The 17,850-nt window shown below is 47.7% G+C and overlaps 1 protein-coding gene across 6 annotated transcripts; it reads left to right on the forward strand.

Moving 5' to 3' along the window:
* The first annotated feature begins 839 nt into the window (after window positions 1–839).
* On the forward strand, window positions 840–17,722 carry LOC124021125 (KH-type splicing regulatory protein). 6 transcript variants are annotated; one of them, XM_046336456.1, is made up of 21 exons: window positions 840–1,186; window positions 2,305–2,413; window positions 2,586–2,645; window positions 2,743–2,779; window positions 2,919–2,977; window positions 3,069–3,152; window positions 3,949–4,006; window positions 4,282–4,453; window positions 5,567–5,665; window positions 7,001–7,120; window positions 7,561–7,663; window positions 7,834–7,839; window positions 8,214–8,219; window positions 8,527–8,532; window positions 8,738–8,862; window positions 12,317–12,622; window positions 12,732–12,847; window positions 13,732–13,826; window positions 15,686–15,895; window positions 16,341–16,513; window positions 16,616–17,722. In XM_046336456.1, the coding sequence occupies exons 1-21, from the start codon at window positions 1,100–1,102 to the stop codon at window positions 16,622–16,624; spliced, it is 2,040 nt and encodes a 679-aa protein (XP_046192412.1). In that variant the 5' UTR covers window positions 840–1,099; the 3' UTR covers window positions 16,625–17,722. The 6 variants fall into 6 exon arrangements, with proteins under 6 accessions (XP_046192412.1, XP_046192417.1, XP_046192413.1 ...); XM_046336458.1 differs by having other exon boundaries at window positions 844–1,186; window positions 3,069–3,140; XM_046336457.1 differs by lacking the exon at window positions 8,527–8,532 and having other exon boundaries at window positions 843–1,186.
* Window positions 17,723–17,850: the final 128 nt, after the last annotated feature.

The raw sequence follows: 17,850 nt of genomic DNA on the forward strand, positions 1-17,850 counted from the left end.
TGCACCGCCCTATGGGACTCCCTATCACAGCCGGCTGTGATACAGCCCGGGATTGAACCAGGGTCTGTAGTGACACCTCTAGCACTGCGATTCAGTGCCTAAGATCCCTGCGCCACTCGTTACCACAAAATATATAGTTACCTACTTTAGACCAGAGACCATTCACCCTATATAGGAAACTACTTTAGACCAGAGACCATTCACCCTATAGAGTGAACTACTTTAGACCAGACACCATTCACCCTATATAGTACACTACTTTAGACCATTCCCCCTATATAGTACACTACTTGACCATTTCTCTGGTCAAAATGTGTGCACTATATGGGGAATAGGGTGCCATTTGGGACACTAAAATTGGACAGTGGTATGTCTATCAGCTAACATAAGTAGCTAGGTCACTGATATTTAAATGTCATTGGCTGAATGCTGTTAGCCTGGGTGCTAGTCTGATTCAGCTCTCTTGCCAACTCCTTATGGAATTGTCACGCTGTTTGGCTTGACAACGGAGTAGGCAAAATCACAACAGATCTGGGACCAGGCTAATATTTATAGCAAAGGTACCAAAAACTAACTCAAAGTTTCTGCTTTGTTGCTTTCATCTGTGTTTCGACTTTTGAGATCCTGCAAGGTTGATTGATGGTGAGTGTTTTTACGAGCTGAAAGAGCTCATTGTTGCCCCCAAATGGGTATTGGTCGTTACAAACATCAATCAATGATGGAAAGGTTGTTTCTGTAAGCACATTGGTCAACTTGACCATTCTTCAAACTCCGATTGGCTCTTCAAAAAGCGCCGACAGATGATTGGTCGAAGCTGACCTGTCAATCAAGTATCTCCCTGCCCTGGTCAATAGGACCTACGTTCGAGGCAGTAAACCAGTAAGATTTGTGTCTGTAATTCTTCACCGCCTCCTTCGCAATCACCGATTGGTTACTTTAGGAGGGAAGACTTGCGAGAAGGTTTGATGCCCACTTTCTGCGCCCTCCCCGCACTTCGCCTTTCTCATCTTCCCGCTTCTGCGCAACTCCGCTCGGCCTAACTACCTGTCCAAACCCCCCGTGTGTGTCTGTGTATTTTCCCCTAAGAGAGCAAGGCAGCATGTCGGACTACGGCTCACCCGGGGCCGGAGCGGGCGCTGGAGGCAAAAAAGATGCTTTCGCGGACGCCGTGCAGCGAGCCAGACAGGTAAAGGTCGGAGGAGTAGCGAGCCTGGGGCGCCGACCCAAGCCAGTCTGTTGTGTGCTGCGATGCTAGGCTAACTAGCTAGCCTGCAACGAGGCCGTCGATGAGTTACTCGAATCGATGCGACCGACCGGCTTGGTGTTTGGGTGAAATCAAAATGAGAAAAACCGTGATTTGAACCTCATGTTGGTGTGGCTTTGTTTTTAATATTAGCTAACGTTAAACGTGTTGAGGTCGGTAGCACCACAAGGCTAGCCGTTAGCTGGTGAGGCTCTCGGCGTGGCGATGCTTTCCTTGTTCTAGATAGCAGCTAGCCAACAAGCCCAAAACACCGACGTTACCGTTACCGTTAGGTGCCCGGATAGCAAGCTAACCAATGTTGGTGATCACGAAAAGCCCTCAACTTATACTCCAATAGACCTACCATTTAGTGAGTGTGGTTAACTAGTTAGTCATCAATCATTTAACGTGGCTAGCGTTAGCTTTAAGTTTGGTAACTAGCTGGCGTCAGCAGACTATCATTAACTTAAGGTAGTAGCTAGCTAGTTCAATAACGTTAGCTAATGAGGTAGACGTTTCCACATGGAACCTGCGATACAAACTTTTCCAAAACCGTCACATTTTGTCGGCCAGTGTTTCAGAATAGCTAACTTGCATAGCTAGTGGGACACAAACACGCTCTAGTTAGTGTAAACGTTAACTACTGCCGACATGTTTGTGATACGAATTAGGCCAGTATCTCCAAAATGAGATCCTCTTATCCCAGTCTGGCAGCTACCTGGACTAACCCCGGGTGTAGAAAATAACTACCGAGTCTAGGGCTGCTTCTCAAATGGCACCACGGGGATCTGGTCAAATTAGTCCATTATCGGGAATATAAAGTGCTGTTTGGGATCCAACCCAGCTATTGTGTAATAAAGGGATGCGGGATGGTACATGGTTTGTGTAGAGGTGATGTACTTGGGCAGCTACATATCTAGGATCAGGTTACCAGCTCCAGATTCAATCCTGGGGAATATTATACAAAACGGTCCATGTATCACTATCTCGGGCCAAATTCATTCTCTCTAGGCGCTCACACAATGCATTTGAATGGGATACATGCTGTGTCTGTTCCATAGATTGCAGCTAAGATCGGAGGAGATGCCGGACCTCCAAGTAACAATGGAGGAGCAGGAGGAGGAGAGGGCTTCCCGTTCCAAACACTGAAACGCTCTCTGGAGGATGGAGGTAGGAGACCAGGGGAGGGCAACACAGAGGCACAGGGACCAACACACACATGGAGTAATACACACGGAGGAAAACCGAGACACACACATGCACCATGTACACACAGAGGATCATGTTCCCGGAGCCTTACTTCAGGGTGGTATTGAGGTTCATGTTTTTCCTGTTTTATCAGACCAACCAGATGCCAAGAAGATGTCTTCCCAGGGGGACAGAGACTCAGCCACTGCTTTGTGTACGTATACCTAACAGACAATCTCTTGTCTCTGCCTGTCCTCTCACATTCATCGGTTGCTTTCTATTGGTTGTTAATCCATTACTCTTCCCTGTAGCTATCGGAGCTCAGCTCGCTGCCCTGTCTCAGCAAAGGTATTAATAGAAGGCTGTTTTCCTTCTTTTTGACTGTCTTGTATATTTTGCAGTGTTTGATTCCCCGGTGTTTTGGGCTTGTTGTGAAGGATAAGCATTCATTCCTCCTTTCTCTCCTTTCTCCCTCTGTTCTCTTCAGTGTCAGACCCTCCACTATGACAGAGGAGTACAGAGTGCCAGACGGCATGGTCGGACTCAGTGAGTACACACACAGTATCGCTTGGGCTCACACAGAGAAGCTGTTCACGCATACTATGATAAAATGACTTCACGGCTTGTTTCTCCACAGTCATTGGTCGAGGGGGTGAGCAGATCAACAAGATCCAGCAGGACTCGGGCTGCAAGGTCCAGATCGCTCCAGGTGAGCAACTAGGTGCTCACCTCTCTTTATATACTACCTCTACTATCTCAGCACGTAGCCCAGATGGCACCCTATTCCCTATATAGTGCACTACTTTAGACCAGAGTCCTATTCCCTATATAGTGCACTACTTTAGACCAGAGCCCTATTCCCTATCTAGTGCACTACTTTAGACCAGAGCGATGGCCATTATTATGCCTGATAAAGGGCACTGCGTTGTTCTGATTGGCTCTCGCAACAAAGGCATTTTGCTGTCCTTGTACACGTGACATTAAAACGTGGAACTATCCGGCGCTGCTTTGGACCAGGGCCTTGAGCAAATATAGTGCTCCTTTGGACAAGAGCAATGACCTTTTTTTAGGGCACTACTCTAGGCCAGCGCCCTGGTCAAAAATAGAGCATTACATTTGGCCGGAGCATATGCCTTTATTGTGCACTACTGTTAGTGCACTACTTTTCACCAGGGCCCGTAGCCCTGTTAGTGCACTACTTTTCACCAGGGCCCGTAGCCCTGTTAGTGCACTACTTTTCACCAGGGCCCGTAGCCCTGTTAGTGCACTACTTTTCACCAGGGCCCGTAGCCCTGTTAGTGCACTACTTTTCACCAGGGCCCGTAGCCCTGTTAGTGCACTACTTTTCACCTGGGCCCATAGGGCTCTGTTAGTGTACTACTTTTCACCAGGGGCCATAGGGCCGTGTTAGTGCACTTTGTAAGTAATAGGGTGCCAATTGGGATGCATTTGTATTCTGCCAGTGAGACCGATGTTGTTTACTTGTTGATGTTTACTTGTTGTTGTTTGTGTTTCAGACAGTGGTGGCATGCCAGAGAGGAGCGTCTCCCTCACAGGAAACCCTGACGCCATCGCGTAAGACACTAAGTCATGTCCCCATAGGGCCCTGGTCTAATGTAGTGCACTACACAGGGAATTGGGCTCTGGTCTAAAGTAGTGCCCTACATAGGGAGTAGGGTGCCATTTGGAAGTATCCCTTGTAGCTGTGTGGCACGATTAGAGTTCGGTAGTTTTTCCTAGTCGTTGATCTCAATTTGAAAAATTCTGGGCGCTGGCATAGTATTTCTGATCATTACACAACTCTTTCTAACTACCTGCCCTCCTCCCTGTCGCTGTTTTTTCCTCCTCAGGAAAGCCAAGATGTTTCTGGATGAGATTGTATCTCGGGGGCGCGGTGCTCCTTCCTCTTCTTTCCACGAGTCGACCAATGGGCAGAGTGGCTCCATGCAGGAGATGATGATCCCAGCTGGCAAGGCCGGCCTAATCATCGGCAAGGGAGGAGAGACCATCAAACAACTACAGGTGCACATTGGGGAGTTGTATAGCTGAAGCCTCTGGTCCAGGGGGTGTACTGGTACATCAGGCTGCCTCACTACAGAAACAGGAGATAGACTAGTGTCCTGTCCAGGGGGTGTACTGGTACATCATTCTGCCTCACCCTACAGAAACAGGAGATAGACTAGTGTCCTGTCCAGGGGGTGAACTGGTACATCAGGCTGCCTCACTACAGAAACAGGAGATAGACTAGTGTCCTGTCCAGGGGGTGTACTGGTACATCATTCTGCCTCACCCTACAGAAACAGGAGATAGACTAGTGTCCTGTCCAGGGGGTGTACTGGTACATCAAATATCTGTACAGGAGAACAAATCAGAACACAGCTACTAATATAATGGGAGGGAAGTACTAGGAAACCAACACTATACATGGGGAGGCTCGTCAGGTGGAGATATATATATAATTTAATTTTACCTTTATTTAACCAGGCACGTCAGTTAAGAACATATTCTTATTTTCAATGACTGCCTAGGAACAGTGGGTTAACTGCCTGTTCAGGGGCAGAACGACAGAGTTGTACCGTGTCAGCTCGGGGGTTTGAACTCGCAACCTTCCGGTTACTAGTCCAACGCTCTAACCACTAGCCTATGCTGCCGCCCTATATATATATAAATATATATATATATATATATATAAAAAAATATATATATATATAAATATATAAAAAAAAATATATATAAATATATATATATAAAAATATATATAAATATATATATAAAAAATATATATATATAAATATATATATAAAAAAAAATATATATATAAATATATATATATATATTTTTAAATATAATAATATAAATATATATATATATATAAAAAAATATATATATATATATATATAAAAATATATATATATATAAATATAATATATATATATAATATATATAAATATATATATATATATATATATATATATATATATATATATATATATATATAAAAAAATATATATATAAAAAATATATATATAAAAAAAAATATATAAAAAATATATATATAAAAAATATATATATAAAATATATATATATATATAAAGAGAGATGGGTATATATGACAGATGTATCTCTTCCCTGTAGGAGCGTGCTGGAGTGAAGATGATCCTCATCCAAGATGGTTCCCAGCCACCCAACATGGACAAACCCCTGCGCATCATCGGAGACCCCTACAAAGTACAGGTAAACGCCCCTGTTGCGCATACTGCGTACACCACACGCCCCTGTTGCGCATACTGCGTTCACCACACGCCCCTGTTGCGCGTACTGCGTTCACCACACGCCCCTGTTGCGCGTGCTGCGTTCACCACCCGCCCCTGTTGCGCGTGCTGCGTTCACCACCCGCCCCTGTTGCGCGTGCTGCGTTCACCACCCGCCCCTGTTGCGCGTGCTGCGTTCACCACACGCCCCTGTTGCGCGTGCTGCGTTCACCACACGCCCCTGTTGCGCGTGCTGCGTTCACCACACGCCCCTGTTGCGCGTGCTGCGTTCACCACACGCCCCTGTTGCGCGTGCTGCGTTCACCACACGCCCCTGTTGCACGTGCTGCGTTCACCACACGCCCCTGTTGCACGTGCTGCGTTCACCACACGCCCCTGTTGCACGTGCTGCGTTCACCACACGCCCCTGTTGCACGTGCTGCGTTCACCACACGTGCTGCGTTCACCACACGTGCTGCGTTCACCACACGTGCTGCGTTCACCACACGCCCCTGTTGCACGTACTGCGTTCACCGCACGTGCTGCGTTCACCACACGCCCCTGTTGCACGTGCTGCGTTCACCACACGTGCTGCGTTCACCACACGCCCCTGTTGCACGTACTGCGTTCACCACGCGCCCCTGTTGCACGTGCTGCGTTCACCACACGCCCCTGTTGCACGTGCTGCGTTCACCACACGCCCCTGTTGCACGTGCTGCGTTCACCACACGCCCCTGTTGCACGTGCTGCGTTCACCACACGCCCTGTTGCTGCGTTCACCACACGCCCCTGTTGCACGTGCTGCGTTCACCACACGCCCCTGTTGCACGTACTGCGTTCACCACACGCCCCTGTTGCACGTACTGCGTTCACCACACGCCCCTGTTGCACGTGCTGCGTTCACCACACGCCCCTGTTGCACGTGCTGCGTTCACCACACGCACTGCGTTCCACACGCCCCTGTTGCACGTACTGCGTTCACCACACGCCCCTGTTGCACGTACTGCGTTCACCACACGCCCCTGTTGCACGTACTGCGTTCACCACACGTGCTGCGTTCACCACACGTGCTGCGTTCACCACACGTGCTGCGTTCACCACACGTGCTGCGTTCACCACACGTGCTGCGTTCACCACACGTGCTGCGTTCACCACACGTGCTGCGTTCACCACACGTGCTGCGTTCACCACACGTGCTGCGTTCACCACACATACTGCGTTCCTGGATATGGGGCTGGTTGTAGTTATGTCTCTATTATGCCAGGTAGTACTGTCTGACTTGATCAACCTCTCTTACTTTCCCTCTCTCTCTCTGCAGCAAGCCAAGGAGCTGGTGAATGAGATTCTGAGAGAGAGGGATCACGCTGGCTTTGGAGACAGAAACAATTTTGGCAACCAAATGGGAGGAGGAGGTGGTGGTGGTGGAGGAGGCATGGATGTGAGTAGGATCTTTAATGTTTATGAGATGGATTCAACTTGATTGTAGTTGGAAGTCTGACTGGATTTGACAGAGCTGTGGAGGTCAAACTCCCCCCAGCTGCTTCTCTCTAGTTGTGTGTTAACCCCACCTTCCACCATGGCACAGGGAAGGCAGCTCGGCTGATGGAAATGCAGCCCTGAGGGGTTAAACCCATAGACTTAGATGGACTAGATTGGTAAATAGAACATCTGACAGCAGCATCATTGACCTGATTGAGAATGCCCCTTCTACTCGTTCTAAGTCTATGGTTAAACGTTGTAGAATGACTGTGGCATTGCAGCCCCGTTTAGTAACGAGCCTCGACTAGAACTCTTGTTGAAGGTCTTTGCCTCATCAGTATCGTGTTTCAGCTTGGCCAGATGCCTTTTCCTCATTTAAGGTGTCTTTTCATTGGCCAGGTGCCCGTGCCCCGCCACTCTGTGGGAGTTGTGATTGGTCGAAGTGGAGAGATGATCAAGAAGATCCAGGCAGACGCTGGAGTTAGGATACAGTTCAAACCAGGTGAGGATCACAAACACGACTTCCTGCTACGGAACACTACCTTCTGTTCTTGTTCAGCCAGTCCCTGTATCTCCCCCTTCAACCCTGCTTCAGTTGTTATAATCACTATGGTAATTCTCTCCCTCTTTTTGTTCTCTCTCCCCCCCTCCCTCCCCCCCTCTCTCTATCAGATGAAGGTACATGACGTATAAGATTCAAACCCACACCTACAACAGATTTAAAATATTTCTATCATAGGGAACATTAGTATTTTATGATGGAGTGTTTTTTACACGTGATCATAGGTCCAGGAGAAACAAACTGATCTCAGACCTCCTGTTAGTCCCACAACATTTAAATAAGTCCCTTGACTGTGGGGCGAACCTGGGGCATGTTCAGTATAGCCCCACCGTAACAAAACGGTTTCAGCTGGGAGATCCAGTATGTCGTTATGGGACGAGTCCAGGTAGCGCCGCCCCGTTTTGACCCTGCTTCAGTTGAGTGTTATGATCATTATGGTAACTCTCCCTCTCTTTGTCCCCTCCCCCCCCTTTCTCTCTCCCTCTGTCAGATGAAGGTACAGGACTGTATATGAAACTTAAACACCACACACACACACTTACACACACACACACTTACACACAGCAGATTGAAGTGTTTCTATCGGGTCAGAAAGGGCATGTTAGTACACCTCCTCTTAGAGGTGCCAATCTGTTATGGGACAAGTCCAGGTAGCAACTTCCTGTCTTGACTCTGCTTCAGCTGAGTGTTGTGAACAGTATGGTAACTCTCTCCTTCTTTTTCTCCCTCACTCCCTTCCCCCTCTCACCTCTCCCCCTCACGCCCTTCCCCCTCTCCCTCTCTCTCCCTTCCCCCTCTGTCAGATGAAGGTACAGGACCGTATAAGAGAAACATTTATACTGGAACCTTCTTTTGGTTTAAACGATGATCGTTATGATGACTCTTTCTCATCTTTTTCGCTCGATCTTTCTTTCGCGGCGATCTGTGCTTCCCTCTTTCTCTCGTTGTCTTTCCATCGCTCTCTCTCTCCCCTCTTGCTGCCTCCCTCCCCCTCCTCCCCCTCTCTCTCTCTAGATGACGGTGCAGGTCCTGATAAGATAGCCCACATCATGGGCCCTCCAGACCGCTGTGAGCATGCTGCCTCCATCATCAACGAGCTGCTGCAGAGCATCAGAGTCAGGGAGGACGGAGGACAGGGGGTACGTATACTACCCTCTACAGGCTTGACACATGGGAGGACAGGGGGTACGTACACTACCCTCTACAGGCTGACACATGGGTGGACAGGGGGTACGTACACTACCCTCTACAGGCTGACACATGGGAGGACAGTGGGTACGTACACTACCCTCTACAGGCTGACACGTTGGGAGTGGGGGGGGTACGTGGGAGTGGAGTCGGATGGGCTGGGGGATGTGGAGTCGGATGGGCTGGGGGATGTGGAGTCGGATGGGCTGGGGGATGTGGAGTCGGATGGGCTGGGGGATGTGGAGATGGGCTGGGGGATGGGCTGGGGGGGATGTGGAGTCGGATGGGCTGGGGGATGTGGAGTCGGATGGGCTGGGGGATGTGGAGTCGGATGGGCTGGGGGATGGGTCGGATGGGCTGGGGGATGTGGAGTCGGATGGGCTGGGGGATGTGGAGTCGGATGGGCTGGGGGATGGGCTGGGGGAGTCGGATGGGCTGGGGGATGTGGAGTCGGATGGGCTGGGGGATGTGGAGTCGGATGGGCTGGGGGATGTGGAGTCGGATGGGCTGGGGGATGTGGAGTCGGATGGGCTGGGGGATGTGGAGTCGGATGGGCTGGGGGATGTGGGGGGAGTCGGATGGGCTGGGGGATGTGGAGTCGGATGGGCTGGGGGATGTGGAGTCGGATGGGCTGGGGGATGTGGAGTCGGATGGGCTGGGGGATGTGGAGTCGGATGGGCTGGGGGATGTGGAGTCGGATGGGCTGGGGGATGTGGAGTCGGATGGGCTGGGGGATGTGGAGTTGCTGTGGGGGAGATGGAATGATGGTCAAAGATAAAAGTCAAAACATATTAAAAAAGTCAGTTTGAATGACACGGAGGAGCAGTGTTTCTACAGCCAACGCCGGTTTGCCTGAGGCTGCTGCCATGTAGGTGTTTGGACACATGCATATACACACACTCATTCAAATAAACACATACAAGAACACACATGTAATAGTGCCAGACATGCACACAAACATACAGTTGGCATTGCTGTTAGAACTTTAGTTGTCCTTTTTAAAACATGTTTTTATTGTTTTGCTATTCTTGTCTTTTTATCTTTAGTTCATTCTCTTGGTTGTTGGTTCATTGGGGGGTTCTTGGGGAAAGGAATCAATTGTATTTTTCTGCTTGGGGTGGGACTGTGGAGGTGGTCCTGAATGGTTGAGGGACAGCTATTGGGGACCTGTTGGGGGATCTTGGGGGGGGTTCGGGTCATGTTGTTGGTCTTGAGCAGGACATTGTCCCTGGATGCTTCTGTGTTGCTCTGAATGGGAGTCAGTTGGATGACTGGTATATGTAGTTGTTGAGTGTGAGTCAGTTGGATGACTGGTATGATGTAGTTGTTGAGTGGGAGTCAGTTGGATGACTGGTATGATGTAGTTGTTGAGTGGGAGTCAGTTGGATGACTGGTATGATGTAGTTGTTGAGTGGGAGTCAGTTGGATGACTGGTATGATGTAGTTGTTGAGTGGGAGTCAGTTGGATGACTGGTATGATGTAGTTGTTGAGTGGGAGTCAGTTGGATGACTGGTATGATGTAGTTGTTGAGTGGGAGTCAGTTGGATGACTGGTATGATGTAGTTGTTGAGTGGGAGTCAGTTGGATGACTGGTATGATGTAGTTGTTGAGTGGCTTCACTGCAAGTATATTGTATGTTTCGCATATTCAATTTTAAAAATATATATATATATATTTTTTTTAACAAAAAGTGGCACCACAACAAACCTGCCAAGAGGGCTGCCCACCAAAAGTCAGACCATGCAAAGAGGGCATTAATCGGAGGCGCAATTAAGAGACCAAAGATAACCCTGAAGTAGCTGCAAAGCTCCATTGGAGATTGGAGTATCTGTCCATAGGACCACTTTAAGCCGTACGCTCCACAGAGCTGGGATTTACGGAAGAGTGGCCAGAAAAAAGCCATTGCTTACAGGAAAAAAATAAGCGAACACGTTTGGTGTTCACCAAAAGGCATGTGGGAGACTCCCCAAAGATATGGAAGAAGGCACCCTGGTTGGATGAGACTAAAATTGAGCTTTTTGGCTCTCAAAGAAAACGCTACGTCTGGTGCAAACCCAACACCCCATCACCCTTAGAACATGTTTTTCATCGGCAGGGACTGGTTAGAATTGAAGGAATGATGGATGGCATTAAATAAAGGGAAGTTTGAGGTAACTGTTTCAGTCTTCCAGAGATTTGAGACCGGAACGGAGGTTCACCTTCCAGCAGGACAAAGACCCTAGCATACTGCTAAAACAACACTTGAGTGGTGTAAGGGGGGGACATTTTAAATGTCTTGGAATGGCCTAGTCAAATCTCAGACCTCAATCCAATGAGAGAATCTGTAGTATGACTTAAAGATTGCTGTATACCTGCGGAACCCATCCAACTTGAATGCGCCGGGGAGGTTTTGTCTTGAAGAATGAGCAAAATCCCCTTGGCTCGATGTGCCAAGCTTATAGAGACATACCTCAAGAGACTTGCTGCAAAAAGCGTCTCTACAATGTATTAACTTTGGGGGGGGGTGTGTGAGGTGAATAGTTAAGCATGCTCAAGCTTCTATTTTTTTCTTATTCCTTTGTTTTCGCAAAAACAAAATGCATCTTCAAAGTGGTAGGCATGTTGTGTAAATCAATTGATACAAACCCACCCCCCAAAAATCAGTTTTAATTCCAGGTTGTAAGGCAACACAATAGTAAAAATGCCAAAGGGGGTGAATACTTATGGAAGCCACTGTACATCACGTCTCCACTATTCTCCTTGACATTTTGTATTTATTAATGCATTTCTTTGAAGGGGACATTTTCTGTCAATGTGCCAGATTTGTCCAGCTGGCACATGTTCAGCTTTAGTATCTGGGCAGATGGATAAAAATGACACTGTTAAAAAAATTACATTAAAAAGATTCCAATCTGAAACCGGTCAGAACAGTTTGTGCAATATTCTGAACATTTTGTGACAGTTCTGGTGTTCAGCCAAGTTGTTTAAAAATTTTTTTTTTTTTTTTTTTAAAGGTATCTTTAAAAAAAAAAAAAAATCTTCCTCACTCTCAGTTGTTTGTGCACCACATTTTCTCGGGGCTGAAGTTCAGCATTCGACATCTACGTCCCTTCATTGGTCAATAGTAGAGATCCTTCAATGAACTGTTGTCTATAGACTTGTTTTCGTGCACATTTTTTCACAAAATACCACACCAAACATCTTCGATGCAACTCAGATCTATGCAAAAATGTCAAATTAATGACATTTTTTTTAGTAATCTTAGATTTATATCACGACTATTTTTGAGGAAGTGTGTACTGGCTACAGAGTCTACAAATGGACAGATAGTACTACTGGCACTTTGCGGTTTTCAAGCGAAGGTCTTTAAAAGGTAGTATGCGAGCGCAGTTGTGTGGAAGCCTTTACCTGTGTCTCTTCTCCAGGGTCCTCCGGGTCCACCTGGCACGGGGGGGATGCCTCAGGGTGGCCATGGCAGGGGGCGAGGCCAGGGCAACTGGGGCGGTCCTCCGGGAGGTGAGGTAACCTTCTCTATCCCTGCCCACAAATGCGGCCTGGTGATTGGTCGGGGTGGTGAGAACGTCAAGGCCATCAACCAGCAGACGGGGGCTTTTGTGGAGATCTCGCGTCAGCCACCGCCCAACGGTGACCCCAACTTCAAACTGTTCATCATCAGGGGGTCCCCTCAACAGATAGATCACGCCAAGCAGCTCATAGAGGACAAGATCGAGGTACGGGAGGACGGACGCGTGTCGACACACATTTAAACACCCAGTGTATCATTTAATAGTCCCACATTACCTGTAAATGGAATGAATGGTTTCCTCTCTGCTCCTCTAGGCTCCTCTGTGTCCTCTAGGGGGAGGTCCTGGGGGACCTGGTCCAGCTGGTCCAATGGGCCCCTACAACCCCAACCCTTACAACCCAGGGCCTGGTGGCCCCGGAGGACCCCCGCAGTAAGTACACCAACCATGCACCCCTACAACCCCAACCTTGATAATGCAGGGCCCCCCCCCACACACACACACACACAGTAAGTAGATACAGCACCTGCTGGACATAAAGGCTAGTGCTACAGCACCTGCTGGACATAAAGGCTAGTGCTACAGCACCTGCTGGACATAAAGGCTAGTGCTATAGCACCTGCTGGACATAAAGGCTAGTGCTATAGCACCTGCTGGACATAAAGGCTAGTGCTATAGCACCTGCTGGACATAAAGGCTAGTGCTATAGCACCTGCTGGACATAAAGGCTAGTGCTATAGCACCTGCTGGACATAAAGGCTAGTGCTATAGCACCTGCTGGACATAAAGGCTAGTGCTATAGCACCTGCTGGACATAAAGGCTAGTGCTATAGCACCTGCTGGACATAAAGGCTAGTGCTATAGCACCTGCTGGACATAAAGGCTAGTGCTATAGCACCTGCTGGACATAAAGGCTAGTGCTATAGCACCTGCTGGACATAAAGGCTAGTGCTATAGCACCTGCTGGACATAAAGGCTAGTGCTATAGCACCTGCTGGACATAAAGGCTAGTGCTAGTTTGCATCGCTACAGTTTGTTATACATCCATGCACATAAAAGAAGGGGTCTATTGTTCGTGCGGTGAGCAGCTCTGATTCCCCCTGTGCTGGTGAGGGATTTTTATGGCTCAAAATGTTTGATTTATATCCCCATTTGTCTGTCATGTACATCGTATGTTATTTACATTTCTTCCTCTGAATAAAACAAGGCCACATGTTGGTTAAAGCCAATGGGTGTCATGTGTTTTGGTGTGTTTGTGACGCGTTGTAAGACTTAGAAAGATATGAAGTGTTTTTATTGTTCTCCTCTCTCTCCAGTGGCGGCCCCCCAGGTGGTCATGGTTATGGGGCCCCTCAGGGCTGGGGAAACACCTTCCAGCAGTGGCAGGCCCCTGGAGGGCCACACGACCCCAGTGAGTAGACACGGCTTCATATACACTGGTCTGGAACTCTATCAGGCACTTCCCCTCCTGGTCAATACAGTTTTCCCTGAACTGTCCTCAACGCTCTTTCCACTTTTACCTTCTCGTTTCCTCTCCTCACTTTTACCTTCTCGTTTCCTCTCCTCACTTTTACCTTCTCGTTTCCTCTCCTCACTTTTACCTTCTCGTTTCCTCTCCTCACTTTTACCTTCTCGTTTCCTCTCCTCACTTTTACCTTCTCGTTTCCTCTCCTCACTTTTACCTTCTCGTTTCCTCTCCTCACTTTTTTCCTCTCCTCACTTTTACCTTCTCGTTTCCTCTCCTCACTTTTACCTTCTCGTTTCCTCTCCTCACTCACTTTTACCTTCTCGTTTCCTCTCCTCACTTTCACCTTCTCGTTTCCTCTCCTCACTTTCACCTTCTCCTCTCCTCACTTTCACCTTCTCGTTTTCTCCTCACTTTCACCTTCTCGTTTCCTCTCCTCACTTTCACCTTCTCGTTTCCTCTCCTCACTTTCACCTTCTCGTTTCCTCTCCTCACTTTCCTCACTTCACCTTCTCACCTTCCTCGTTTCCTCTCCTCACTTTCACCTTCTCGTTTCCTCTCCTCACTTTCACCTTCTCGTTTCCTCTCCTCACTTTCACCTTCTCGTTTCCTCTCCTCACTTTCACCTTCTCGTTTCCTCTCCTCACTTTCACCTTCTCGTTTCCTCTCCTCACTTTCACCTTCTCGTTTCCTCTCCTCACTTTCACCCTCTCCTCACTTTCACCCTCTCCTCACTTTCACCTTCTCGTTTCCTCCTCTCACTCACTCTCCTCACTTTCACCGTTTTCTCGTTTCCTCTCCTCACTTTCACCTTCTCGTTTCCTCTCCTCACTTTCACCTTCTCGTTTCCTCTCCTCACTTTCACCTTCTCGTTTCCTCTCCTCACTTTCACCTTCTCGTTTCCTCTCCTCACTTTCACCTTCTCGTTTCCTCTCCTCACTTTCACCTTCTCGTTTCCTCTCCTCACTTTCACCTTCTCGTTTCCTCTCCTCACTTTCACCTTCTCGTTTCCTCTCCTCACTTTCACCTTCTCGTTTCCTCTCCTCACTTTCACCTTCTCGTTTCCTCTCCTCACTTTCACCTTCTCGTTTCCTCTCCTCACTTTCACCTTCGTTTCCTCTCCTCACTTTCACCTTCTCGTTTCCTCTCCTCACTTTCACCTTCTCGTTTCCTCTCTCCTTTCACTCTTCACTTTCACCTTTCTTCGTTTCCTCTCCTCACTTTCACCTTCTCGTTTCCTCTCCTCCTCACTTTCACCTTTTCTCGTTTCCTCTCCTCACTTTCACCTTCTCGTTTCCTCTCCTCCTTTCACCTTCTCGTTTCCTCTCCTCACTTTCACCTTCTCGTTTCCTCTCCTCACTTTCACCTTCTCGTTTCCTCCTCACTTTCACTTTCACCTTCTCGTTTCCTCTCCTCACTTTCACCTTCTCGTTTCCTCTCCTCACTTTCACCTTCTCGTTTCCTCTCCTCACTTTCACCTTCTCGTTTCCTCTCCTCACTTTCACCTTCTCGTTTCCTCTTCACTTTCACCTTCCTCACTCCTCACTTTCACCTTTCACCTTCTCGTTTCCTCTCCTCACTTTCACCTTCTCGTTTCCTCTCCTCACTTTCACCTTCTCGTTTCCTCTCCTCACTTTCACCGTTTCCTCACTTTCACCGTTTTCTCCTCACTTTTACCTTCTCCTCACTTTTACCTTCTCCTCACTTTTACCTTCTCCTCACTTTTACCTTCTCCTCACTTTTACCTTCTCCTCACTTTTACCTTCTCCTCACTTTCAACCCTCTTTCTCTAATCTTCCCCCCAGACAAGGCAGCAGCAGACCCCAATGCAGCGTGGGCAGCCTACTATGCGCAGTACTACCAGCAGCAGCCAGGGGGCGCCATGCCGGGCCAGGCCCCCAACGCCCCAGCAGCCGCCCCAGTCCAGGCAGACCCCTCCCAGGCAGCCCAGACCCCTGGAGGCCAGCCAGACTACACCAAGGCCTGGGAGGAGTATTACAAGAAGATGGGCATGGGTAAGATCATCGCCATGGTTATGATCATCGCCATGGTTATATTGACTTTACAATGACATGTCCTATAGTGCAATAATCAATAACAATGTATCACTAGAAACAAAACACAGAAGAAATAAGAAATAATATTGGATACATTTAGTAAAAAATAAACCTCTAGATAATCACAGCTGGGTCAGCTCTTGCGAAACGGCGGCCATCTTGATCCAGAAGACATCCTATAGGACTGTCCAGTCTCCAGACATGTCAGGAGAGCCTGTGTGTCACTAGAAAAGGACTGAAAGACCTTCACACTGTAGAGTCCTTTTTAATGGACACTTTTCATCCAGAAGATGTCCTCAGATTTATTTCTATACAGCAGAATTGTGATCCACAAATACTATTTTCTTGTCCCAAGTTCTTGATCTTAAAATCTGATCCGCTTTCCCTCCCTGTCTCTCCTCAGCCCAGCCCGGTGGAGGTGCTGCAGCAGCGCCGGCTGCAGCCGTGGCCGGGGGAGGAGCTGGCGGACAGCAGGACTACAGTGCAGCCTGGGCTGAGTACTATAGGCAGCAGGCGGCCTTCTACGGCCCTGGAGGGGCTCCAGGACAGGCTGCCACCCCACAGCAAGGACAACAGGTAACACACATACCACTCAGCCAGGACAACAGGTAACACATTTCATAGAAATCTGGGAACACTGGACAGTTACTTTAACCTCTCATTCTCTCTCTCTCCTAGGCCCAGTGAACCAAATCCAGCCAGTCTCCAAGCCTGTCAGATGTGGACCGGGAGGACTGTCTCTTCACTGCAGCCACATCCCATCCAGCTCTCTGGACTTTTTAAATGTTTTCTTCTGGGTTTAAGTCATTCAAAAAATGTCTGGTTTTGATGGAAGCAAAACCTTAATTCCCTCCCTCAAATACACTCCCAGTACCCCCTTCTTCTCTTCCCCTAAAAATTCCCCTTTTTCTTTTTTACAAAAACTGAAAAATAACAAATTCTACGATTTTTTTTTTTTTTTTTTGCTGATGAAATGATTGAACAACTTGGTAGGGTTGTTTTTCCTTTATGTTCCCCTGTCCTCACCCTTCACCCCAACCCCTACGATCTGCCTGTCCTCACCCTGCATCCCAACTAGTGTCTGCCTGTCCTCACCCTGTACCCCAACTAGTGTCTGAGGAGGGGAAGAGAAGAAGAGGGGAAGATGGTAAAGAGCTCCTACTCATTGGCCTCGCTAATACCCATCTGTAAAATACATGGACTCGCACTTCTGTCATTTGTTTGTTTTTCCTGAGGAATAAACTGTCGTCTAGCAGTACTTTGGAGTATAACTATTACTAATATTCAGCATCAGTTTGTAAAAACGAGTTGTTTTTTTGCAAGCAAAAGGATATTTTTTTGCTTTTTAGGCTTTTATTTTCATTTTTAATTAACGTCTAGTTCAGTTAAAACATTCCCTGTGTTGATGAAGTAGCAGCATTTTCCCCCTCCCTCCCCCCACCCACTTATAATTTTACTTAGTTCATATTTTTCAGTAACTAAAGGGTGGGCCTGGGTTTGTGTGTGCCTGTGCGACTGACTGTGTGTACAAGCCCCTGTTTCTATGGATGCTTGCTACAGTGTGTGCCTGCTTATGTTGGTTGTTTTGGCACAGTTTGTGTCCCCGAGGCCCCCGTCCCCTTGCTGACTTCAGATCAGGTTGCTGCATCATCAGATGGGATGCCTTTTATTTTTCCTCGTGTTCCAAGAAGTCGTGTTATATGTTGTATGCAGTTTTTTTTTTTTTTTTTTACTTTTTACTGCTTGTTTTTAAAAACTTCACAATAAAAAATATAAGTATTGAGATACTTGGTGGATTCAAAGTTTTGTTGCACATAGTTTGAAATTCAAGTCAGAGGTAAGACTAAAGTATTCGTTTCAACAATATTACTACAAACTTAATTTGTGACAAACAATCATATTGTTCACCCTAT

Source organism: Oncorhynchus gorbuscha, unplaced genomic scaffold (assembly GCF_021184085.1).
Source record: "Oncorhynchus gorbuscha isolate QuinsamMale2020 ecotype Even-year unplaced genomic scaffold, OgorEven_v1.0 Un_scaffold_1058, whole genome shotgun sequence".
Classification (NCBI taxonomy): Eukaryota; Metazoa; Chordata; class Actinopteri; order Salmoniformes; family Salmonidae; genus Oncorhynchus; species Oncorhynchus gorbuscha.